This window comes from Lissotriton helveticus, chromosome 2_1 (genome assembly GCF_964261635.1).
Source record: "Lissotriton helveticus chromosome 2_1, aLisHel1.1, whole genome shotgun sequence".
NCBI lineage: Eukaryota > Metazoa > Chordata > Amphibia > Caudata > Salamandridae > Lissotriton > Lissotriton helveticus.
The window spans coordinates 1,655,626,879-1,655,647,627 of record NC_136059.1 but is presented as its reverse complement, the minus strand read 5'-3'; the positions used below and the strand labels follow the sequence as shown (position 1 = coordinate 1,655,647,627).

Sequence of the window (20,749 nt, the reverse complement as noted above, 5' to 3'; positions counted from 1 at the left end):
GTCCAGACTGCCCAGAGATTCCTTAATTCCCCAAACCCCTTCCGCAGGCTTAATGTCCATACTGCGACACTTTGTGCCACCTTATGGTCACCATGGTCTGCTGGGACCCAGCTCTTCACCTGAGTTGTCCTGAACCTGTTCCTCTGATTCTTTCTTGTCATCAAAGTCTCCCGGTTGGGGTTCCAGATCTTCCTTTGAGTGGTCGCTCCCAGAGTGAGCTTCGTCTATCCATTTCACCAAGGTGCTTTTGCATGCCTTTTAAGTAAAGCCTGTCTAAGGTGTTAAAAGGGCATTTGTCTTTGGCCTTCTGTATACGCTTTGAGCTCTCTGAGGTTCAGGGGGATGAAAAGCTCCAAAGTCTTGCCGCATCAGGGAGTTTGTGCAGCAGGGCTGGCAAGATGGTCTTTTGCAGGGATGTGTCAATAGCATCCATAATCTCCTGATCAATGGGGAGTAGCATTTGTTCCTCACACATAAACGCCCCGATTGCCTCCTTCTTGGCGCCTGCCATGTTGTCCAAAAGAAATTATATTTTATACTGCCCTTTTATGCTGTATTTAAGGAGAAATGAAAAAGATCAGACTGAGCCTTGTGAGTCTCCTGAATCGCTCTGGGGCTCCCTCAATATATGCCCTGAATTTTTGTGAACCGATTTACAATATTAATTTCGCACTGCTGCAAATTGGGAGTGCAGGGACTGGCAACTCATCTCCTCCTCATCTACCCTAGAAATGGACATCAACGAGACTCGTAGGAGAGAGAGCGCACTCCGTTTGTATATTGTGTCTAGCGCAGCTGAAGCTCCCCCACACTCCGATAACAGTCCACGTTACTCCTGCCTGTGTTCCAGCCGGGCTCTGCTCAGCTTCTGTCTAGTGGAGTGGCAGGAGGTCTTGAGTTTTACAATCCTCCCAACCACCGTGGTCGGTACACCAGCTGTGCCTGCGCCACCCCCAATATCACAGAGTAGAAAGCACGGAAAATAAAGTGAGCGCATGTTCCATAGGAAAGATATATATATCAAAGGTTAACTCAAAATCACTGAAACACCTTAAGTGTTGCAGAGCTTTCCTACCACATTATAAATCATTAAAAAACAGTAACCAAGAAAAAATTCTTTCTTTGCTGCTCAGCAGTCAGATAAGTGCAAGTGCATTTTCTTGCAGATTGTTTTATATGGATTACTGAGATACGGATTGGTGGACTACGGTTTGCTTCAAGTTTTGGGCTGCTGAGAAAATAAAATGGAGAAAGAAATTAATAATGTGTGCTGACATGGAATCCGTTATTAAAAAGGTATTGTATTGTTCCATTTATAAAACGCGTACCCCTATGCGGGGTGTGGAACGGATTTCCCACATGAGTAGCATGTTTCACCGTGCAGGGTGTGTTAACTCGCTTACAGTACTTAGAGAGTGGATTATTGTCAGATCAAAGATGGAGTCAATCACCCCCAACCCATTGAGAGCAATTGAAAGTTCACTGAAGTGTGGATAATGGATCAGAATGTCTAATTAATGAGTACACTTTGAGATTCTTTTCAGAGTTGGAAGCCAAATGCAAATGTTTTATGAGAACCCACAAATTTGTTTGGAGGGTTGGACCAACTTTTGCAGAAGTACGCACTAAGGAAACTGGCGGAACCTGCCTTTGTAACCAAATCTACTCACACAAAAAAAAATTCCCTCACTGGCCGAATTTCCATATGCGATACCAAAAGGGATGATGGACGGAGCGTTTGAGCAAATCAAACACTCACCCCCAGTCAACTCATCTGGGTTTAATCCATCATCATTCTTTAGCTCACTCCACCACCCCAGTTCAGACATGGCCATATGCAAATCAGTCTGACCCTGTGCCTCATGGAACAGTCCAGCCCGAACTGCCAAGCCATGTCTTTCCTGGACCGGAAACAAGCATCCTGGGACCGGTTTCGGGTTCATAACCCTCATCAGCAAGGCTATCTTGAATCCAGTGGCAAAGTGAGCAATGGACCCACGTCTGGGCATACCCTGCCAACTTACGGCGAACAAAGCGATACCAAAGGGGATGATGGATCGCAGAATTTCCATATGAGCACATCCCATTGAGCATATTCCATATGATCATATTCCCCTTGCAATGGAAACATCTAAAAATTTCTGATTCTGATTCTTAAAGGCGCTTACTCATGCAAATAAGATGAAGCTGGCTGCGCTAATAACTTTGAGACTCGAGTCCTTGTTGGAGAAAGCTGCTCTGACCCCAGTGCCGAGAAACCAGCATCGACGATCAGCACTCTTAGGTGTTCATTTCCTTAAGGCAGGCCAAAGGGTCAAGTATGAGTGTTTATATTTCAAGCTTTGCCGGTCCATCCTACCTACTCCCGGCCACTATAAACTTTCCATACGTTATCATTTTCTTCATAAATTACTTACTTAATGCCAATTTTACTAGTCCACTTGAATTTTTGTGGTTATTGAATTGAATTGTCACTATTTTGAAGCAACTTAGAAAACACTATTGTATCTTTTGCTCGTAATCGTTTCAAATGTGTTGTGAAAAGGAAGAAACAGGGACATCATAAGGTAAACATCTTTTATAAATCTCATATTAAAAATGTTTTAAAACTGGCTTAATGGAAGAAATAACTCTACTTTCGCTGCACCACTCACATGTACGAGTCTAATTACGAGTCCAATGCTACTTTAGAGCTATCGATTTAAAATCACAGAGACGATCTTCTTGGTCCTCAAACTCTCATTGAAATGTTTTAACTATGAATTTGCAAATAAGCAACGTTTGTCCGGTTTCTAAGAAATGGAGAAATGGTTTAGTTTCGGGTCCAAAATAACAGTCTGTGTTTACACTTGCTTAAATCCTGAGATGTGAGTGCAGTTCACTGTTGTTCACACACATAGGTCATGCAGAATCTGCACTGTAGGCATAGCTGTGGGTCTAGAGGGCTACATGTATGACCAGTGGTGGCTGGTAGGCGACCGGAGAAGAGCGGGGGTTAGAAAAAAATTAAAAAGAAGACTTACCTGCGGGTCGCTAGCCGCTGCCTGTCCTCCACCCTGCAATATCCAGCCTCCCGGAAGCACCCAGGCGCCCAGACTCTCCTAACCAATCACGATGCTGCCTCACCGCAACATTGTGATTGGTCAGAGTGCCATGAGGGACTGGGAGCCTGTGTAATACAGCCACTGGAGAACATGCAAAGTGCGTCTGACGGTTTGGCCGGCCGCACCGCAATGCACACTTTTGGTGCAGCAACCACTCCTCCTCCCTCTCCGTCACACTATCCTAGCCGAATAAAATGATAACATTGTTATTATAATTTTATTTTTACTTTGCTCTGCTCTTAGGGCAGTGGGGTGTCGCTCCTCCGCCTTAGTGGAGGAGCCGCCCCTGTGTGTGACCTTGGAAGGGTGTGCATGCAAGTGGGCTAGTGGCTACATACCTGCATGGGTGGATTGTGTTTAGAAGAATACAGTCTGTAATAGAGCATGATTACATACGTGTGGTAAATACAGCCATCTGGCCCACCTGAAAACCGTGGTAGCCTAGTGACCTACATCGAGCATGAGGCGCTGTGGATATTTGTGTATGGAAATCCTGATAATGCACTCTGTGTTGGAGATCCTACAATCGGGTTCTTCACCTTGGGTTCATTAGGATCACATCCGTCTCAGTTTTCAGGATGACTGCTGTCCATGTAAATCAGATCATTTAGATGCAAAATGATGGGGCCCCCCTGCAAAATATGATGAGGAGCCCATTACTCTCCCATATTTCACAGATGTTCATTGGCCTTGGGCTGAATGGGGGCCCTGAAGGTTTGGGGTTCCCTTGAAGAGTTGGTGGCAATCCTGCACTGCAGGGACCTGTGACGTCCCTGCATAGATCAGTCTGGAGTTTCCCAGTTGAGATGTCCCAGTAGTCAAAGAAGGAGAATCAGGAAAGCCAGGCAGAAAGGGGTTAGCGAATAACTAGGATCTGGTGATTGGCAGAGTGTAGTTGTTATGAGAGGGTGTGTGGGATGAAGGTATGAGAGATGCATGTTATTGGTGCAAAGCTTAGCCGTGAGCCCCACGGTTCATAGTGTGTATTAGACTCCATTTTGTAATAGTGTACCACAGGTGGAATCACCACATTCATAGGACATAATTGAATTAAGGGCCACAAAACTTTCCATAGATGCAGAGAGTCACAAGCCTTATCAGCATTTTCTTTTTTTTTTTTATAGAAAATTAGGGTAACAAGAACCTTAACGTAGTCACAGTACTTGGCAACTTTGAAGGATGCAGGATGCTACTAATTTGGTCAACATTGATTAGCGGTCACTAAAATGTTAATGCCTTCTACCTAGACCTAGAGTCACTTCTTCACAAGCTCCTTCGTATGTTTTTTCGAAACCCATTTCTTCTACGGAGAACAAAACAGGCTTCATGCCACTTTGCACGACCTGGTTATTGTTGTGTTGTGCAGAAAACACAGGAAATTCCTTTTTTGTTATTGGAATCTGCTGATGGTTATTCAGTGCATTAGTTTAAACTTCAGCATCAGACTACCGCTTCAGAGCTTGTGACTGAGGATATAATGTGTGCCTGTGCTCAAAACCTCTAATAAAAGCAGGATCTTGTTCTGAGATACTGTCATTGCACAGGAGCTGCCCAATATAACGTTTCCTTATTGTATTTAAAGCCTGAAAGCCCACGTCAAACGGAGAGCCAGAGATCCACGTTACTGTCTACTTACAGTGCGGAAAAGATTTACCAGGCGAAGCGCAAGTGCAATGCCACCCAGGAGCTGGATATTGATCTATACGAAGGCGAGCTTGTGGCTCTCGTCGAAGAAAAGGATCCCATGGGAAGCACCAGCCGGTGGTTTGTGGACACAGGAGGTGTGTATTTGCTCACATTTCCAAATATTGACTTTCTGTTGGGCTCTAATATTGCTTTTCTTCTTTTCTGGTCACGTTGGAGTCACAGCCAAGCAATATCTGCTTCACTTTGAAGAACCACTGTTCCACCCATTGTGTTTATTAATGTAAACAGTGTAGGTAGCAACGGAGACTAAGGCGCACATCGCGCAGTGTGCACTGGGCACTGAGCTACATCTACTAGCCGACCATCCTTTGTAATCAATCTCATATTCACACAAAACAGCCCTTCTATTTAATAGTTGGAGAAGCTGACCTGGTGCCAGTAACAGTCAGTTGTGACCACTGTCTCACCCTTAGCTCACTCTCCTTTTCCATAATGTACTTATGATTGTTAATAACGACTTACCAATCTAGCTCATAGCATGCGTTGCAGAAATACCTTTTTCCTTCGAACATTGTGAATGGATATCTGCTGCTCAATCTCAATATTTACATCTTACCGGAGAAGGTGTACTATGACTTTTGCAACAAAGATAAATATCCAGTCCTCTTTGACTAAGTGTATTATTCTATTTTCAGTACCATAGGAGGGATCACACAGCGTTATGCCTTTTATTGTTTTCCCAGTTCATTAGTTTATATAATCTCATGGGTTGGTTTTGAAGCTCAGGTGATCCACCTCCCTCTACAGAGCTCCAGTGCAATGAAATCCCTCCTCTACACACCTCAGGATTCACAATTTCTCAGGTTTGGGAAAAATTGAATCTTACACTGGGGCACTGCACCCTCCGCAGAGAGACCCTATGTTCAGTAAACCACAAAAACCTAAATCACGATTGGCCGACTGGGCATGGTAATAAATGCACAGGAATCCTAAAGCTGAATCATTCCCTTGTCATTGTTTGATCAAAATAAATCATTGTGCATTCAATAAGTGGTTTTACTGTAAAAATGGGTTATCCTACCAACGTAAATTTTCACATAGTTTGGGAGCTTCTGTTTAGGAAAAAAAACAAATATATTCACCTATAGAGTTGTGATGTGAGGATTTCATGTGGAACCTTATGAGCGGACAATGTAAATGCTAATTTTGTGTTAATGGATAGCAATATTCAGTGTAGTGGATGTACTGTGTAATCTAACATGTATAGTGGAATAAATCCGCAGCTTTTATGCCATGGATAACTCACATAAAATGGAATTCATTGACAAAAGGCCTACATGAGAGTAATGGCTCCATGTACAAAAGGTTTTTGTGGGCCCAAGTTCTGTGATTTGCAGAAACACCGGATTTGTGATCGCAAAATACCGTTTTAAGTGAGGCATAAAACTCCTTTTGTGAATTGGAAAAGCCATTCCAATTTGCATAATGGGTTCTTCAGCTCATTTTGAATTGTAAATAGGAGGGCCATGAAAGGGGTGTCCCCTCCTAGTTGTGATTGGTAGCAAAATGTTTCAATAGTTTGTGACCTCCACTGTGGTCTCACACCTTTGAAAAGTTACCATGTTGGGGTGGTAATGGATTTGTTGTGGGTTGGCTTTTCCTTACGGAATGTGTCAGTTATGTGGGAGAGAGCAGGCGGGGCTCGAGGGGACCCAAACCACATATTTTTTAAACACATAACCTGTCCCTCTTAGGAATATGGGCTACCTTAAAAAAAATAAAGTTTCCTGGTTGGGAATGATGCAAGTGAAGGTCTACGTCTCCTTGCAGGCCACCATACTTGTGTCTGTAGCCAATCGCAGGGACCGCAAATAGTGACATGCAAAGTTAAAATTCATTAAGCAGGCTATTTTGCGACCCTCTCCTAATGGGCATTTGGCAGTGTGACCTCGTAATACACAGGTCCCATTACAAAATTGTAATCCAGCTTCAAAAAGTTGATGTGTGCTTTCTTCCAACTCCCCGTGATCAGCCCGTAGGTATATATATATGGGCCCCAAATGTGTTTTGTTTTTTTTGTGTTGAAAAATTGGATTATATCGAGATCAGACTCCGTGTGTGCATGGAACTTTCTGCCAATCTACTCATTTTGACGTTAAAAGCCATATAAGTAGGTGTGATTATCAAGTCTGGGGATCACTAATTATTTTATTTTTTGTTGTTTTGCAGTTTTTCACATAGGCAAAAAAGACTATGAGCTACTTTAATGAAGTTCTTATAGGAAGCAGATTTGAAACCAGCATTCTCCCAGGTGACCAGGCCGATGTGAACTTAGTTAATCACTTTAAATTGGTCTGCAAAGGTTAAATAGGTTGTTGCTACTTTAACAGTTGCCTCTTCACCTGGAACAGAATAGTGAAACTATTTGCGACAAGATAAATGTAAGCTAGTACTATAGTGCATACTACCCTTCTGTGGGGTGCTGAAGCACAGGCCTACATAAGTAGCATACTACACCATGCACGGTGTGCGGTTGGAAGGGTATTGTTTTTGTGTTGATCCTATGTGGGAAGTGTTTCCATCTGTACCTGATGAACATGAGGTGTGGTTATCGTGTTATGGGATGCAGCGCATTGCAGTGTGTTGGATGATGAAGCGTAAGAGATAGACGCACAGTTTTATGTTTTTCAGTATGTTGTTAGCTTTGAACAGCTGTTCAGGGACCATTTGTGGTATTTCATATGATATAGTCTGCTTAGCTGTTTACTGCACTGGGTTTTCCAGTTTGAGATTGTGTATAGTTTTGGTCCTGAGCTAGCATGGTTGGAGGGAGAGAGAAGTGGAGAGATCTGTAGGGATGGGCATTTTTATTATGATCCCATATTTGAGCGTCTATGTGAGATGTGAGGAAGCAGTCAGATTGTATAGATATTTTTTGACCTGCAATAAATGGCCTGTATTAAAGCCATCCAAAACTGTCCAGTAATGTGCGACCGATCTCTTCAGTTATACCATGCCTGTTCATTTGGTGATATTTGCTTTTTTTGCTGTCCAGTGCTGGCGATAGACAACCCGCATAGCAGATATGTATTATGTGAATTTAATAGATATAAGTTACAATTTGTTGCTGAACTCTGCGTGTTATGGTTTTAGTATAATTGTGAGCATCAGCATTTATATATGAACGTATATAACTATATAATGTTGTGGTGACCCATAGATCAGCCCTTTCTTGCTTACCTGCATAATGAAAGCCGTTTGCTGGTGGAGTTGTTTGCAATTCATGGGATGTAAGCTGAGGACTGCACTTGAGGGTGTGACTGTTTTCTGGGCACTGCTTGAAGGTGGTTCATTTATCTAGGAAATAACCACACCTTCAACTGTTTTCAGAAGTGTGTATGTACCTAGGTGCTTCTAATGCTGGCTGGTAGTAAGTTCCAGTGCTGGGCAGCTTGTACTGAGAAAGCAGTGCCTCTCATTGATTTCTTATGGTGCTGTGGGACGATAAGTGGTGTAAGCCTGGATCACAGTGTTCTGTTTGGTTTGTATTGCTTGAATTTAACTTGTTGGTATAGCGGCCCTTTTCCATGGGAGGCTCTATGGACAATGCAAATTGCCTTGCACATTGCCCTTATAGGTGGCCAGTGGAGAGATTGCAGGACTGGGGTCATGCGTTCTCATGGGTGACAGCGGAAAAGAAGCCTTGTGCAGCATTTTGGATACGTTTTATTTCATATATAGTGAATGTGGGTGTGCCAAGGTATAGGGTGTTGGCATAGTTAAGCTTGGAGATTACAAGCATGAGGATGGCTTGCAGTTTAAGTTGCTATGCAAGGTATGGGAAGTACCTTTTGCGTTGTATAGAAGGCACTCTTTCTAACATTGTTAGCAAGAGGTATCAAGGAGGAGTCAGAATCATCGTTACTTCTAGATTTCTAACTTCTCTTGATGTTGTCGGATGGACTTTAAATGCCATAGGTAAAATAGCTGTATTCTGGTAGTTATGCCATCATCCACATTTCATAATCTTAGTCTTTGTGCTGTTGAGCTAAGGATGGTTCTTCATTATCCATGTGTTTATGGTTAACTAGATCCATGTGGCTGTCTTTCTTTTTGCTTGCAGTTACCCGTGGGTATGTGTACTCCTCTTTCCTGAAACCCTACAATCCAGGAAAAAATCAAAAAGTGGTGACAGACTGCGGTTTCCATGATGATGATTTTGACAACATCAGTCTTTTTGTCTCGTTGCGGTCGCCCAGCATTATAGCCCCTAAGATGCTAGGAGACAGCCTCAATGACTATAACTCTTCTTCTAATGGCTTGGGAGAAGCACCAGTCGCTAATGGAACAGAGGCAGACAGTTCTATTGAAGTGGATGATCAGCATGTAAGTATAGCTGCAACATAAGTTTCCTTGAACTTCTTATTTTACAATAAAATATTCTCCACAACCAGTTAAAGCACCTAGTTTAAATACAAACTGATGCTCTAAATTCAAAGTTTACAAAAAGATGTAGAGAGTTGTGCACATGACATTATCATCGTGTTGGTTCTGCGAGCAAATAATTTAGAGTGGCCTTCCTTTTTTCAAACTCGGTCAACATAGGAGCTTTGATTCAGTTTCATTGTTGACCACATGCTAATAGAGGACAAACTTGGAAGGCAAGGGCTCATAATTAACATGAAAGGGGTGGATGGGTCAGTTGAAGGGTGGGTGAGTGAAAAGATGAATGTAAGGATGGATGAGTGAAAGAACGGATGGATGAGTGAAAGGGAGGGTGGGTGGATAGATCAGTGAATGGAAGGATGGATGAGTGAAGTGGTGGGTGGATACATGATGATGAGAGAAAGGATGGATGGGTGAGTGAAAAGTAAATGGATGGATGTACGGTGAAAGGGTGGATGTACTGATGAGTGGTAGGGAGGTTGGATGGATGAGCAAAATGGTGTATAGATGCATGATGAGAGAAATAATGGATGAATGGATGGATGAGTGAAAGAGTGGATGGATGTCATTAAAAAGGTAGATGGATGGATGATTGAAAGGATGGATGAGTGAAGTGATGGATGAGTGAAGTGATGGATGGATACATGTGTGAGTGAAAGGGTGGGTGAATGCATGATGAAAGAAATGATGGTTTAGTGAGTTAGTGAAAGGATAGATGGATGAGTGAGAGTAAATCGATGGATGCATGCATGGCCACTGAAAGGTTGGGTGGATGGATGAGTGAAAGGAAGAATTATGGATGTGTGGGTGGGTGGATGGATGGATGGAGTGAAGGGTGGACGTATGGGTGAGTGAAGTGATAGATGGATGGTTGAGTGAACGGATGGATGGAAGGATGAATGAGTGAAAGAATGGATGGCTAAGTGTAAGGATGGATGAGTGAAAGGGTGACTGGATTGAAAAATAAGTGGGTGAAAGGATGGATGAGTGAAAGGGTAGATTGATGGATGGGTGGAAGGGTTGATGGATGAGTGAAAGGATGGATGGATGAGTGAAAGGATGGCTGGCTGAAAGGGTGGCAGGATGATGGATGAGTGAAAAGGAGGATTGTGAATAGATGGAGTGAAATGATGGATGGAATGATTTGATGGTTTGGAGATGGATGGATTGGTTTGGATATGGATGGATGGATGTAATAGTGAAAGACTGAGTGATGGATGAAAGACTGTATAGATCACAGAATGTAAAGATGAAATGGTGGATATCGATGGGTGGATGGAAGGATGAATGTATCTATGTTTGGATGGAAGAGACAAGAGAGCTCTTCTAGGGAGGGTCACAATGATTTCACTTGTTTGGTGCCATAGAGCTTTGGTTCAAAGTGGGGGGTATTTTAATTTTCTGGCTATTTCCTTGAATCAATTTAATAGCTACCAGAGTAAATGGCACATCTATTCAGGTGGGATCAACTTTCCTGACCGAAGACCATTTGGCTACATGTTTGAAAAAGGGACAGAATCAGCATGTCTTTTATACACTCGTAGATCATAAAATCATACTTTTTATTGAGCTTCAACAAATTACTTTTTTTATATCTGTATTGGGGTTCTAATGATATTCGTATGACATTAAATCTTAACTTACTAAACCTTGCGGCAACTCTTCTATTTGGGAAAGGAATACTTCTGAAAAAATTTGACTAAATGAAACAAGGTTATAAGAAGGATTAAAAAGCCTTACAAAACATAAAGTAGTGCTAAAGTAGCATTAGCAAGTTACTAACAAGGAAATGGCCTGACAGCTTCACAAATACAGGCCATTGCAGAAGTTAATACTAAGTTCCTGAAATCAGCTTATCCTAAAGAGCAGGGTTATTTGAAGTATGCGGGTTGATGGTTGTTACCTTTATGTTGTAGGCGTTGGTTGTTGGTTGCTTGATTAGTACTTTATAAATCAGTGATTAATTGTTCTTCTCTGTTAGATTTTCTATGCAGTGTATGCCTTTGAAGCACGAGGTCAACAGGAGCTCAGCCTCCAGGAGTACCAGCGTGTTCGCATTCTGAAGTTCTCAGACCTAAGCGGCAACAAAGAGTGGTGGTTGGCCGAAGCTGAAGGTCAGAAAGGATATGTGCCGGCTAATTACCTTGGAAAGATGACCTATGCCTAAGGAACTCAAGAGGTTTCCTGCTCTTTAGCTCCTCTTTGCTGTGGTATTGGGTGGACATTACTGACGTGTGGTAGGTTATCCACATTATCACACTGAAGCCAACATAACTCCAGACTCCGTAATGTTGAAAACAGGATCCCTGCCGGAAACCAGGAGTGAGATGACATTGTTTGAGGAATATCTTTCGAATGTCCAAAGCAAAGATTTATCAGGTATCAGAAGACCAACTCCGTTATTGTCCTGGGCTGGTTCTAACATATTTTCCTGCAAACATCTACTTCCATTAACTGGTCCAAGTAAGGTTGTAAGGTCATTTAATGATCTATTGAAGGACACAAAGCAACCTTAAGATGTATCGACTCAGATGCCAAAGAAAGGAACCCGCTATTCCGTAGCCGGAAACATTATTCTTTTTATTATTTTACCATTTGTTTTAGTATTGTCAAGATGTGCTCAACTGGATGGACACTGGGTTCTGACCTTTAGAATAATCTAGAGTGATCTTTGGAAGCAAAATGTCGTGGGAAATACACAGTAAGGGACCCAGAAAGTACTGGTGGTGGGAGGGACGGCTGGTGCCTGCCTCTGGCCTGGTATAACACACAACTAGGTGGAGTGGGGTTTTTGGAGCACCAGCTCACTCATTCCAAAAGACATTTTTAGAATACGCAGGTAAAACGTTTTATTAAGATTAGCTCACAATTTTAAAAACAAATACGGTCAAACATATAAATGCTTGAAAAATTGTAAGAGAATATTATGGCTGGCAGTTGTTAGCGTGAAAGCTTTGATTTGACAGCACTATATATGTAACTGTTGTCTCAGCAGTAGAGATGGAAAAAATGTAACAGGTTGACACAGGTAAGTGTTTATTCTTTATGGTTGTGACAAGCAAAAGAGAAAAATACTAACTAATTAGGACTTTTCTTGCTACCTGCTTGCCAGGGTGGTGTGTCATCGAATATAATATGCTACAGTGCATGCTTTTACATTGTATTCCATAACAATACGGTCGTTACAACAACCGCGTTGTTAGAACGCGATACCTTTACAACGCAAGTCATTAGATCGACTTGCACTAGATGGCGCTCCAACATTAAGAATAGTATAATTTACTATTCCAACTACATCCTGCGCAACATTAGGGAAGGTTTTGGAATAGTAAATCATACTATTCCTTAGGTTGGAGCTCCATCTAAAGCAAGTCGATCTAATGACTTGTGATGTAATGGCATCGCGTTGTAACAACACGGTCGTTGTAATGCTAACGCGATGTAACAACCGTGTTGTAAAGGTTGTTTCCCATGTCATCTTAGCTTTTAAAATGTCCTTGCAGCTTTAGGACTGATGAGTCCCAGCTGACCTTTATGTGTAGCACAACCTTTAACCTCAGTTTCCTAAATAAGTACCTGAATTCATATTATGATATCACAATATTTTAAACATCAATCCGAAGACTGTGAGTGTGGCAGTATCCCTGCTCTCCCTGGCTTCCTCTTGGCATTCCCCACTGCCTCACGCTGATAAGCACTTTAGCTACTGATGAAGGTTACCAGAGTTGAGCTCGTTTAGAAGGACATACTTTGTTTACAGGACAGGTCACAAAATTTGCACCTCTGGAGGAAAATGCATCAATTGATGCAATGCTTAATTTTTGAAAAGATTAGCACCAGGGCCCACATCAGGGGTTCACTGATACTTACACCACCCATTGCCTCCCTCCAGCACTGGAAATGATAGTACCAACACAACTACAAACCATCACACTCCTAGAAGTATGACAATTTAGACCATTCCAGGGCCCCAAAGCTATAAGAATGGCTTGTGCTGCAGGTATTAGTCATTTTTAATGTAAATGGAATAATTAGACAACAGTTTTTGTGTTTCATCTCTAAATTAGACAAACATCGCCACCATGTGGCAGGCTGTCATAACTGTCAGTGTTGCCAATTAAGTGCCGGTGCCGAGTTCCAGAAACCCCTGGCTCAAATTAAGTACTGAATTGATTAAACATTTGGGGGTTAATCTCATTCATTTAGCTATCATATAATGTTAACTACCAATGAACTGCTGGAGATAAGAAGCAGAGACAAAGTTATCAATAGTGCCGCAGGTTCATTGGTACAGGTCCTCAGTTGTACCCATTTATGGCTGCATTTTACTCCCTTCTACTAGGTAGCGGTGCCATTTTCTTTACTTGAAGGGCCATGTCACCCTTCTTGTGCCACTGCCACAAAGGCTGTCTGTTTTTTCTACTCTCTGGCAGATGGAAAACTCGTTTCAAAAGGTCTTTGATAAGTTGAGACCTCCCAACGTACACTGTGCCACGGTTTGGCACATGACAAATGCACCCTTCGTGCAGGCCCCCCAGTGGAGAGGCAAAATCGCAAAATTAACAAGGAGAGCTGGAAATCCCTACATAGTTGTTTTACAGCTCATGTTTGATGTACACTCGTGAAGTATATTACGAGTTTTCCTAGAAGACAACGGGAAGTGGCTTCAGGCACCTTTGTATTTAGGTATTTTGGGGAAATTAAAGGCTGCTAAAAACCATAACAGACTGAAAGCTCCACCTCCATAAGACTGCTCCCTTCAAAAAGCCTCTATGGCAGCTCAGGCGGTGACTGGCTCAAAGCCTTCTCTCAAGTAAGTTTTTTAAGGTTGGGAGCTCTGCCTGATAGTTGTATGCAGCTGACTTTTTCTTTATTCCTCAAACCAGCAGCCCCGCGCTTCAAAACTCTCTTAGGGGGAGTTGCTCTGAGAGAACTACCATTAAAAAAACTGTTTGGAAAATACAATAGACTCTGTAGTGCTGGCCTTTGTCAGAGTACTGTTCACATCCGGTGCATAAAATATGGGGTTATGGAGACTTCCGGGAAGGATAGGCCATAGAAAATAACCTGTATGCAAAGAGTGGTATGTTAGGATCCCTGTGGTAATAAGGACGAGGACTGTGTAATTGTTTGCAGAATATTCACTTGGCGCTCCATCATGAGAAAGATAACTTGTGCACTTACACCGTTGTGAGCTGTGATCTGGTGTAAGTAGATTGTGCACCGGCAGGGCTTTAAGTGAAATGAAAAAACTGGGGGGGGGGGGGTCTCTCATAGGTGCATGGCCGATGTATTAAGGGCGTGGCCTAAAACACTTAAGCTAAAAATCTGTACTTAGCATAGTGTGCTGCCCCACTAGTATTTTGCTGTTTCTGTCCATTTATCCAGCTATTTAATACAGCAAGTAATATTACACCAACAAGTCAGGACTGTTGGCTCTGTCAATGGATGTTAGTTGCATAAGATAAATAAGCAACAAATATTACCACGCTGTATATACTATTGAAAATTAATTCGTTCTTGTGGGGAGGTTGTGGCCTAAGACTAGAGCTGTCGGCTTTCAAGCTGAAAAAGCAGGCTGGAGCCTCACATAGGCTCTAAATCCTGTGATTCAATACATGGAATGTGCTTGTGTAATGTGACAGGTGCTTATGTTTGCGGTGCAAAAGGGGGTGGTGATGGACGGAGCATCTGAATCAATCAAACACTCACACCCAGTCAAAAGATCTGGGTTTAAACCATCACCGTTCTTTAGCCCACTCTGCCACCTCAGTTCAGACATGGCTATATGCAAATCAGTCTGACCCTGTGCCTCATGGGAACAGTCCAGCCCGAACTGCCAAGCCATGTCTTCCCTGGACCGGAAACAAGCTTCCGAGGACCGGTTTCTGGCATTCCAGCTGTCTTCAGCCCGGCTTGCTTGAATCCAGTGGCAAAGTGAGCAAGGGACTCACGTCTGAGCATACCCTGCTTATGTTTGCTCCACGTTTGCGCTATATAATACTGAAAAATGAGTCTCTTTGAAGCTACAACAAAAGCAGGTACAGATGGTACTATCAGTACTATTTCCTGAAGATAGAAATGGAGAGCCCTATAGGGACCCGTTTCGGCACCTGCTTTTAAGAACTGCTGTTGCTGAGCACCGGTACGAACCGGCCCATTTAAAGCCCAGTGCAAGGGCATACTTCACAGCCTCCAGACTAAAGGAAATGACCTACCTAGTCTAGTATGGTCGTCTCAGTTTCCTCTAGTAAACTTGACCCTTTTGACGACTATGGATTTATTTTACACATGGGGCAGAAGGCTAGAAAGGGTGGGCTGGGGCAAGCAAGCAACTCAGCCTTTATTCCGGGTGCTTCAGTAAAGGAAATAGTAAGGGCTTAATGCAGCCAGTGTCTTTTTTTTTTTTTTTTAACAATTCCAAATCTATTTCCATTAATTAAATTTAAACTGCTTTAGTGGGCTGAGTGGCCATACCAAGTTAGAGCTCTCAAGTCAGGGGCAGGCGCAGGCCTATGCTGTCAGTGCAGTTATTTAGTGGAAACGCACCATGGTTTACAGTCCAACAGATTTATATCCTGCAAAATCAATATTCAGAAGAAATTAGTTTTTGATTAATACTGCTAACTAGTAGTATATAGATTTGTTCCACTTTTTAAAGAATTGGTACTATTAAAATAACATCGCAAAAAAATGTACGCTTGCTGGCCTAATCGGCCACGTTGCACTGCCTATGTGGATGTCTGTATTTTCTTGAAGCTGCTTCTCCTCAGGGATTTTTGGGACTTTGGCTAAAAATACAGACATATGCCCAGGTGTGTGCAGCAGTAGAAATGGAAAAAAGACCACAAGATGCGATGTTTTCACCAGTTAAGGCTTGCACCTTTGACAGTATTGGCTTAGAGTTCGTCAATCCTTTACCAAAGGGATTTTACAGTTCCTCTGTAATACATATAATATAGTAGCAGGGCACAAAGGGGCGTGATGCCCACCGGCTGTAGTAATTTCCTTGTGAAAATGGTACAGAACGACTGTTGTATTGCTAGGAATGAACTAGGCTAAAACTGGTGTAGTATCTGAGGCCTGTTCATTTTCTGGATAAAGATTATAAAAAACCGTATCTCGATATTTAATTTCAGGCTCTGAAAGTATTTTGGTAGGTTTAGTCAGAATATACTCTCAGGTGCAGAGTTTCATCACGTGTATATTATTGGGAATCTATATTGTCCTAAGCTGCTGTTGAAAATGTGTTTAAGCCCTTCGAACTGTTGCACTTATGGAAGAATTAACATAAATATTATGTGAATGTCTGACCACCGCGGAAATGTTTTAAAAAGAGAAATGTTTATGATGCAATGTTATGTTAGTTCTTTTTATTTTTACATAGGATGCTTTCTGCCATAACATGGCTTCAAGAAAGAACGTATAAGCAGCGATCATGTCTTTGCTCTGGTGATTGTCACTGTTTGTTTTGTGTGCTTTTGGCTGTAGTACTATATATGGCAACATTTAAATGCGGCAAAGAGGAACATTTTGAATGCACCCCCCAATCGAAATGCATTGAAGTGAAGGCAATTTTAGGCGGGAGAAAACTACAATGAGGCTAATTTTGGCTTTAACAATCGTGAGTCTCCCGCATGAATCTGGCGTTTACATGTATGTTAGTACGTATGGGGTAGCGGGCACATTTACCATGAGCACACACACACAGTGTGGGAAGTGAATGTGCCTGGTTATGGCCTTAGTTACATGAATGACGTGTACCACCCTGGAGAGTGCGTCCAGCGCACAGATATTTATTTGGTTCTGCTGCAGATTCTTTTGGCATTAATTGGGATTCAGCGTGATCAAAGAAAGGGGGACATTTGGAGTAGCCCAGAGTTTTCACCCTAAATAAGTGTTTAGTGGGTTTGTGAATAGACAAAAAAACCGAGATTGTTATGAGGACGGAAGTCATTATTTTGCATTCATTTGAGTCTGTTTACCTTTCAGCGTGTAGGTTGCGAAATGCCATGCTGATAACTTGCCCTGTTAATGACTTGGAAAATGTATTTTTTTCGTCAGTCTTTCTACATTCACAGCCTACATGCTGGCAGCAGCTACTGTTGAACACAAGGCTCAAGTCAGAGACCCAATACTCTTGTTTGGTTATTAGCTAGTGGTGGTCTGTGGCGTAACCAGATGGAGCCCCCTGCAGAATATGATGCAGAGCCCCTGAGTCCCCCATATCTCACAGATATTCAGTGGCCTTGGGCTGAATGGGATCCCCTGAAAGTTGCCCCCCCCGTGCACTGTATAACGCCCCTGCAGATGTTAGCGCCCACTTTTTGATTTCATGCACAAATCTTCAGAATTATTTAGGTAATTCATTGTCAAAACATGTATCAAAACCCTTCATTCACCGGCCAAGCATCTACTGCTTGCTACCCAGTTCCCCTTCTTCTAATTACAGTACTGCATCCCTCTGCAAGCTCTTGGACCCCGCTCTGCTGTGCACCAGTTTTTACTTGATAGCCATGTTCATGATATACAAGTCCTTTACATACATAAAGCATGCAATGGGCTGATGACTGGGCTCATTCATGATAAGTAAATCACTAGAGGTGTTTCCACAAGCTTTCAATGCGCTGGGCCTGGTGTAGCATGCTCTGCCTCTCACCAGGAGATTCTGTTCATGGACAGATCTGTGGTCAGCATGCATGTCCATGGTTTAACCTTCTGCCTTCTCCTTCTCTGCTGCACCCCCGCCCCCCCAATAATCATGAATAGGGAACTTACATCAATACCCAATGGAGCTGTAGCACACGTGGGAATCGCCATGTTGTTTTGGCATTTGCTTTGCTTTCCAAAACATAGCTCTGAAATGGGAGTTTTGTTTGATCACATTATGCTCCTGATCAGGAAAGATAATTTATGGTTCAAAGTGAATTAGGAATGATCCACCAGGTGAAGGGTTTGGATCAGCGGAGCTGGTGCAAAATCGTGTGGGAGATTGGCAGGGCAGGTAAATAATTTGTCAGTTCATGGCTCTGCCAAACCTTTAATGACTCTCGTACTCTAAAATGAACTACTCACTCTAGATTGGACCTTGCACTGAAAAATATGAATTCCTTTGCGAGAATGAGCAGACCAGGACGACTGCACATAATTCCCAGTCTTATGAACAATGAAACAGGCCTCGAGCTAAGGCAAGGTGGCCAGGTAGAGCCCAAAAAGTAAGTTTTGAGGCTGTAAACAACTGCCACACGAAGGGTCTGTGCCACCAACTGGCCTAAGTCCAGATAGCTGAGCACATAGCACCAGCTGTACAGGTGGTAGCCCAGGATCCTTGAAGAGGGCTACAAGATTCCTGCTACTTTCTGTAGGGGCCATTCCTTGCCAATCTCCCTGTCCCTAAACAGCAGTTTCTTTTGAGGAGTTCGAGTTGAGCTTGGGTCAAGGGGTCCATCAACTCTATTCTGCTAGTGCTGGCGTTTTGGTGAATCCATGACACAAACTAGAATGTAGGTGGCAAGTGCCACAAAATGGGGTGCATTTATGTGAAACATTTAAGTGACACGCTGATCTTCAAAAATAATAACGCTGGATATCCTGTATGCAGTCCAGTGCTTATCAACTCTTCGTTAGTGCCAAAAGGGAGGGGGCTGTCATGTGAATACCTCAAATAAGATATTAATTGTGAGGAAATTTGTTGGCCGCATTTTTCTATCTGATAAAACAATTTCCAAATTTCTCAGCAAAAATGTATATTTTAGGAGACGTATAATAGTCAGAGTAGTTTCTCTAGGTTTATGTGTTCATGGGTCGGAAGAGAATTTTGGTGGCAGTGGTTGTGGTTTTGGTTTTAAATTGGATATTCTTCGCACCTCTGCTTCACAGCTCCGTTTCCCAGTATAAACCAGAATTTTGGGGTGAATTAAAATCTGTTCGCTTCAATTTTATGAAGAGAATTTGATCTGGGATATTGTTTTATGCTTTCTGTACACCAGATGAAGTTATAACACTGTGTTTGCTGATGGTGTATTACAGTGTGGTGAGCAATAGTTGCTTTATTGTGAAATACACTGCATCTTATTTCAGCCTGTCACAACTCTAGGTACCAAAGGTCTGTCATTTGTTGCTTCAACATTTTGTTTGTCATAAATCATTGCTGCAGCGGGGGGGGAGGGGGATGTACATTATGGGTGAAAAGAGATGCACACAGAAAAAGTGACAGGAGGAAGCAAAGCAATGATCTGTGAATTGGATATTTAATAATAATTCTAATACAAATTTAAAAAATCGTGTTAAATTATTACAATAAAATGTATATTTTTGCAAAAACGTATTTAATTGTACATTCTTTCACGCTTGAGAAATGATGTAATAGTAAAGGAGTACTGTTAATTCATATATAAAACTGTAATAGATTACCTATCTCAAAAGTTTTGATATGACTTGTTTTTGTCAAGGGGATGGTTCATAAAAGCAAGGGTGAATATGTGAAAACACCCTAAGGTAAGGATTCCTACAGGTCAGCAGTGTCGGTCATAATAGTTTGAGTAGGAGCAACACCAATATCAGAACTGTATACTATGAATGCACGTGTGTACATAAGGAACATAAATATATGGGGGATATATAGGATTAAGTACCTTCTGCAGTACATAAGGATATTGCAAGTCACCAAGGAGTTCAATGACCATATACAGGAACAAGGTTGAAGTCCTGCTTCCTTTGTAAAGTTATGGACTCTGAAGGTGGCTTGCAATATCCTTATCATGATCAGCAGTGAGTACTTTATTCCTTATAATACATGGTCACACCATCACCTTTCCCAAAAAAAACTTGAATTCTTGGTGTGTAGCTCTGTTATATGTAAGAGAGAGCATGTTAGCAGGCTTGAAGAGTAAAAAGAGATTTTGTAGTGCAGAATTAAACACTTCAAAAAATCTGGTATTTGTTGCAAAAAGATATTAGAATCAGTTTAATACAAGTCAGTGTTTTAAAACAAGTCACAGTAGCGCAGAATGTGTAGAAAACATACAGAAAGATTGTATTGTACTTTTCTATAATCACCTCACATAAGGAGTGCAAAAAATAAGTGTTGGCATAAATACCTTCCTTCTCACTGTACATCTAGAGAAACAAAGCAGAAGAATGAAAAGCCAGGTTTCATTTTCCTTCTTGGAACAGATTCTTTAATTATATTCCGTTACCCTACCTTCTTTTCCCCATATCTGTTGGCTCTGGCAGCAGGCATTGTGACTTCAGAACTCAACTGTAATAAGTTATTACCGTTGAGCGTGTGCACCATTTCTTTATAATGGGCAACTGGGTTCGTCACAACTCGCCTATTATGAAGAAATTAGAGACAGGTTTTATACAGGGATTGCAGAATCCTATATATTACAAGCCCATAATATGGTTATCTTGTGTGTGTTGACGGGCTGTGAATTTTAAAACTGGCAGGGCTTACATTTCAGTCTGAAAGTTTTTTTTTTTAATTCTTCTGCTCTCTTGATCCAACCTACATTCTGTCATCTTCTTTCTCCATCTGTCTTACTTCTATT

General features: G+C 42.0%; 1 protein-coding gene across 2 annotated transcripts in view; it reads left to right on the top strand.

Annotated features, from left to right (window-relative positions):
• Window positions 1-14,159, top strand: part of ARHGEF38 (Rho guanine nucleotide exchange factor 38) — a 352,819-nt gene extending 338,660 nt beyond the window's left edge. Inside the window, exons 11-13 of one of the 2 annotated variants that reach the window (XR_013607166.1) lie at window positions 4,687-4,885; window positions 8,875-9,137; window positions 11,179-14,159. Coding sequence is in view for 1 of the 2 variants with exons in the window: in XM_078676618.1 (XP_078532744.1) it covers window positions 4,687-4,885; window positions 8,875-9,137; window positions 11,179-11,364 (648 nt within the window). In the remaining variant the exon portion in view is untranslated. The remainder of the gene's footprint in view (window positions 1-4,686; window positions 4,886-8,874; window positions 9,138-11,178) is intronic. The other variant, XM_078676618.1, reaches the window with a different exon arrangement.
• Window positions 14,160-20,749: the final 6,590 nt, after the last annotated feature.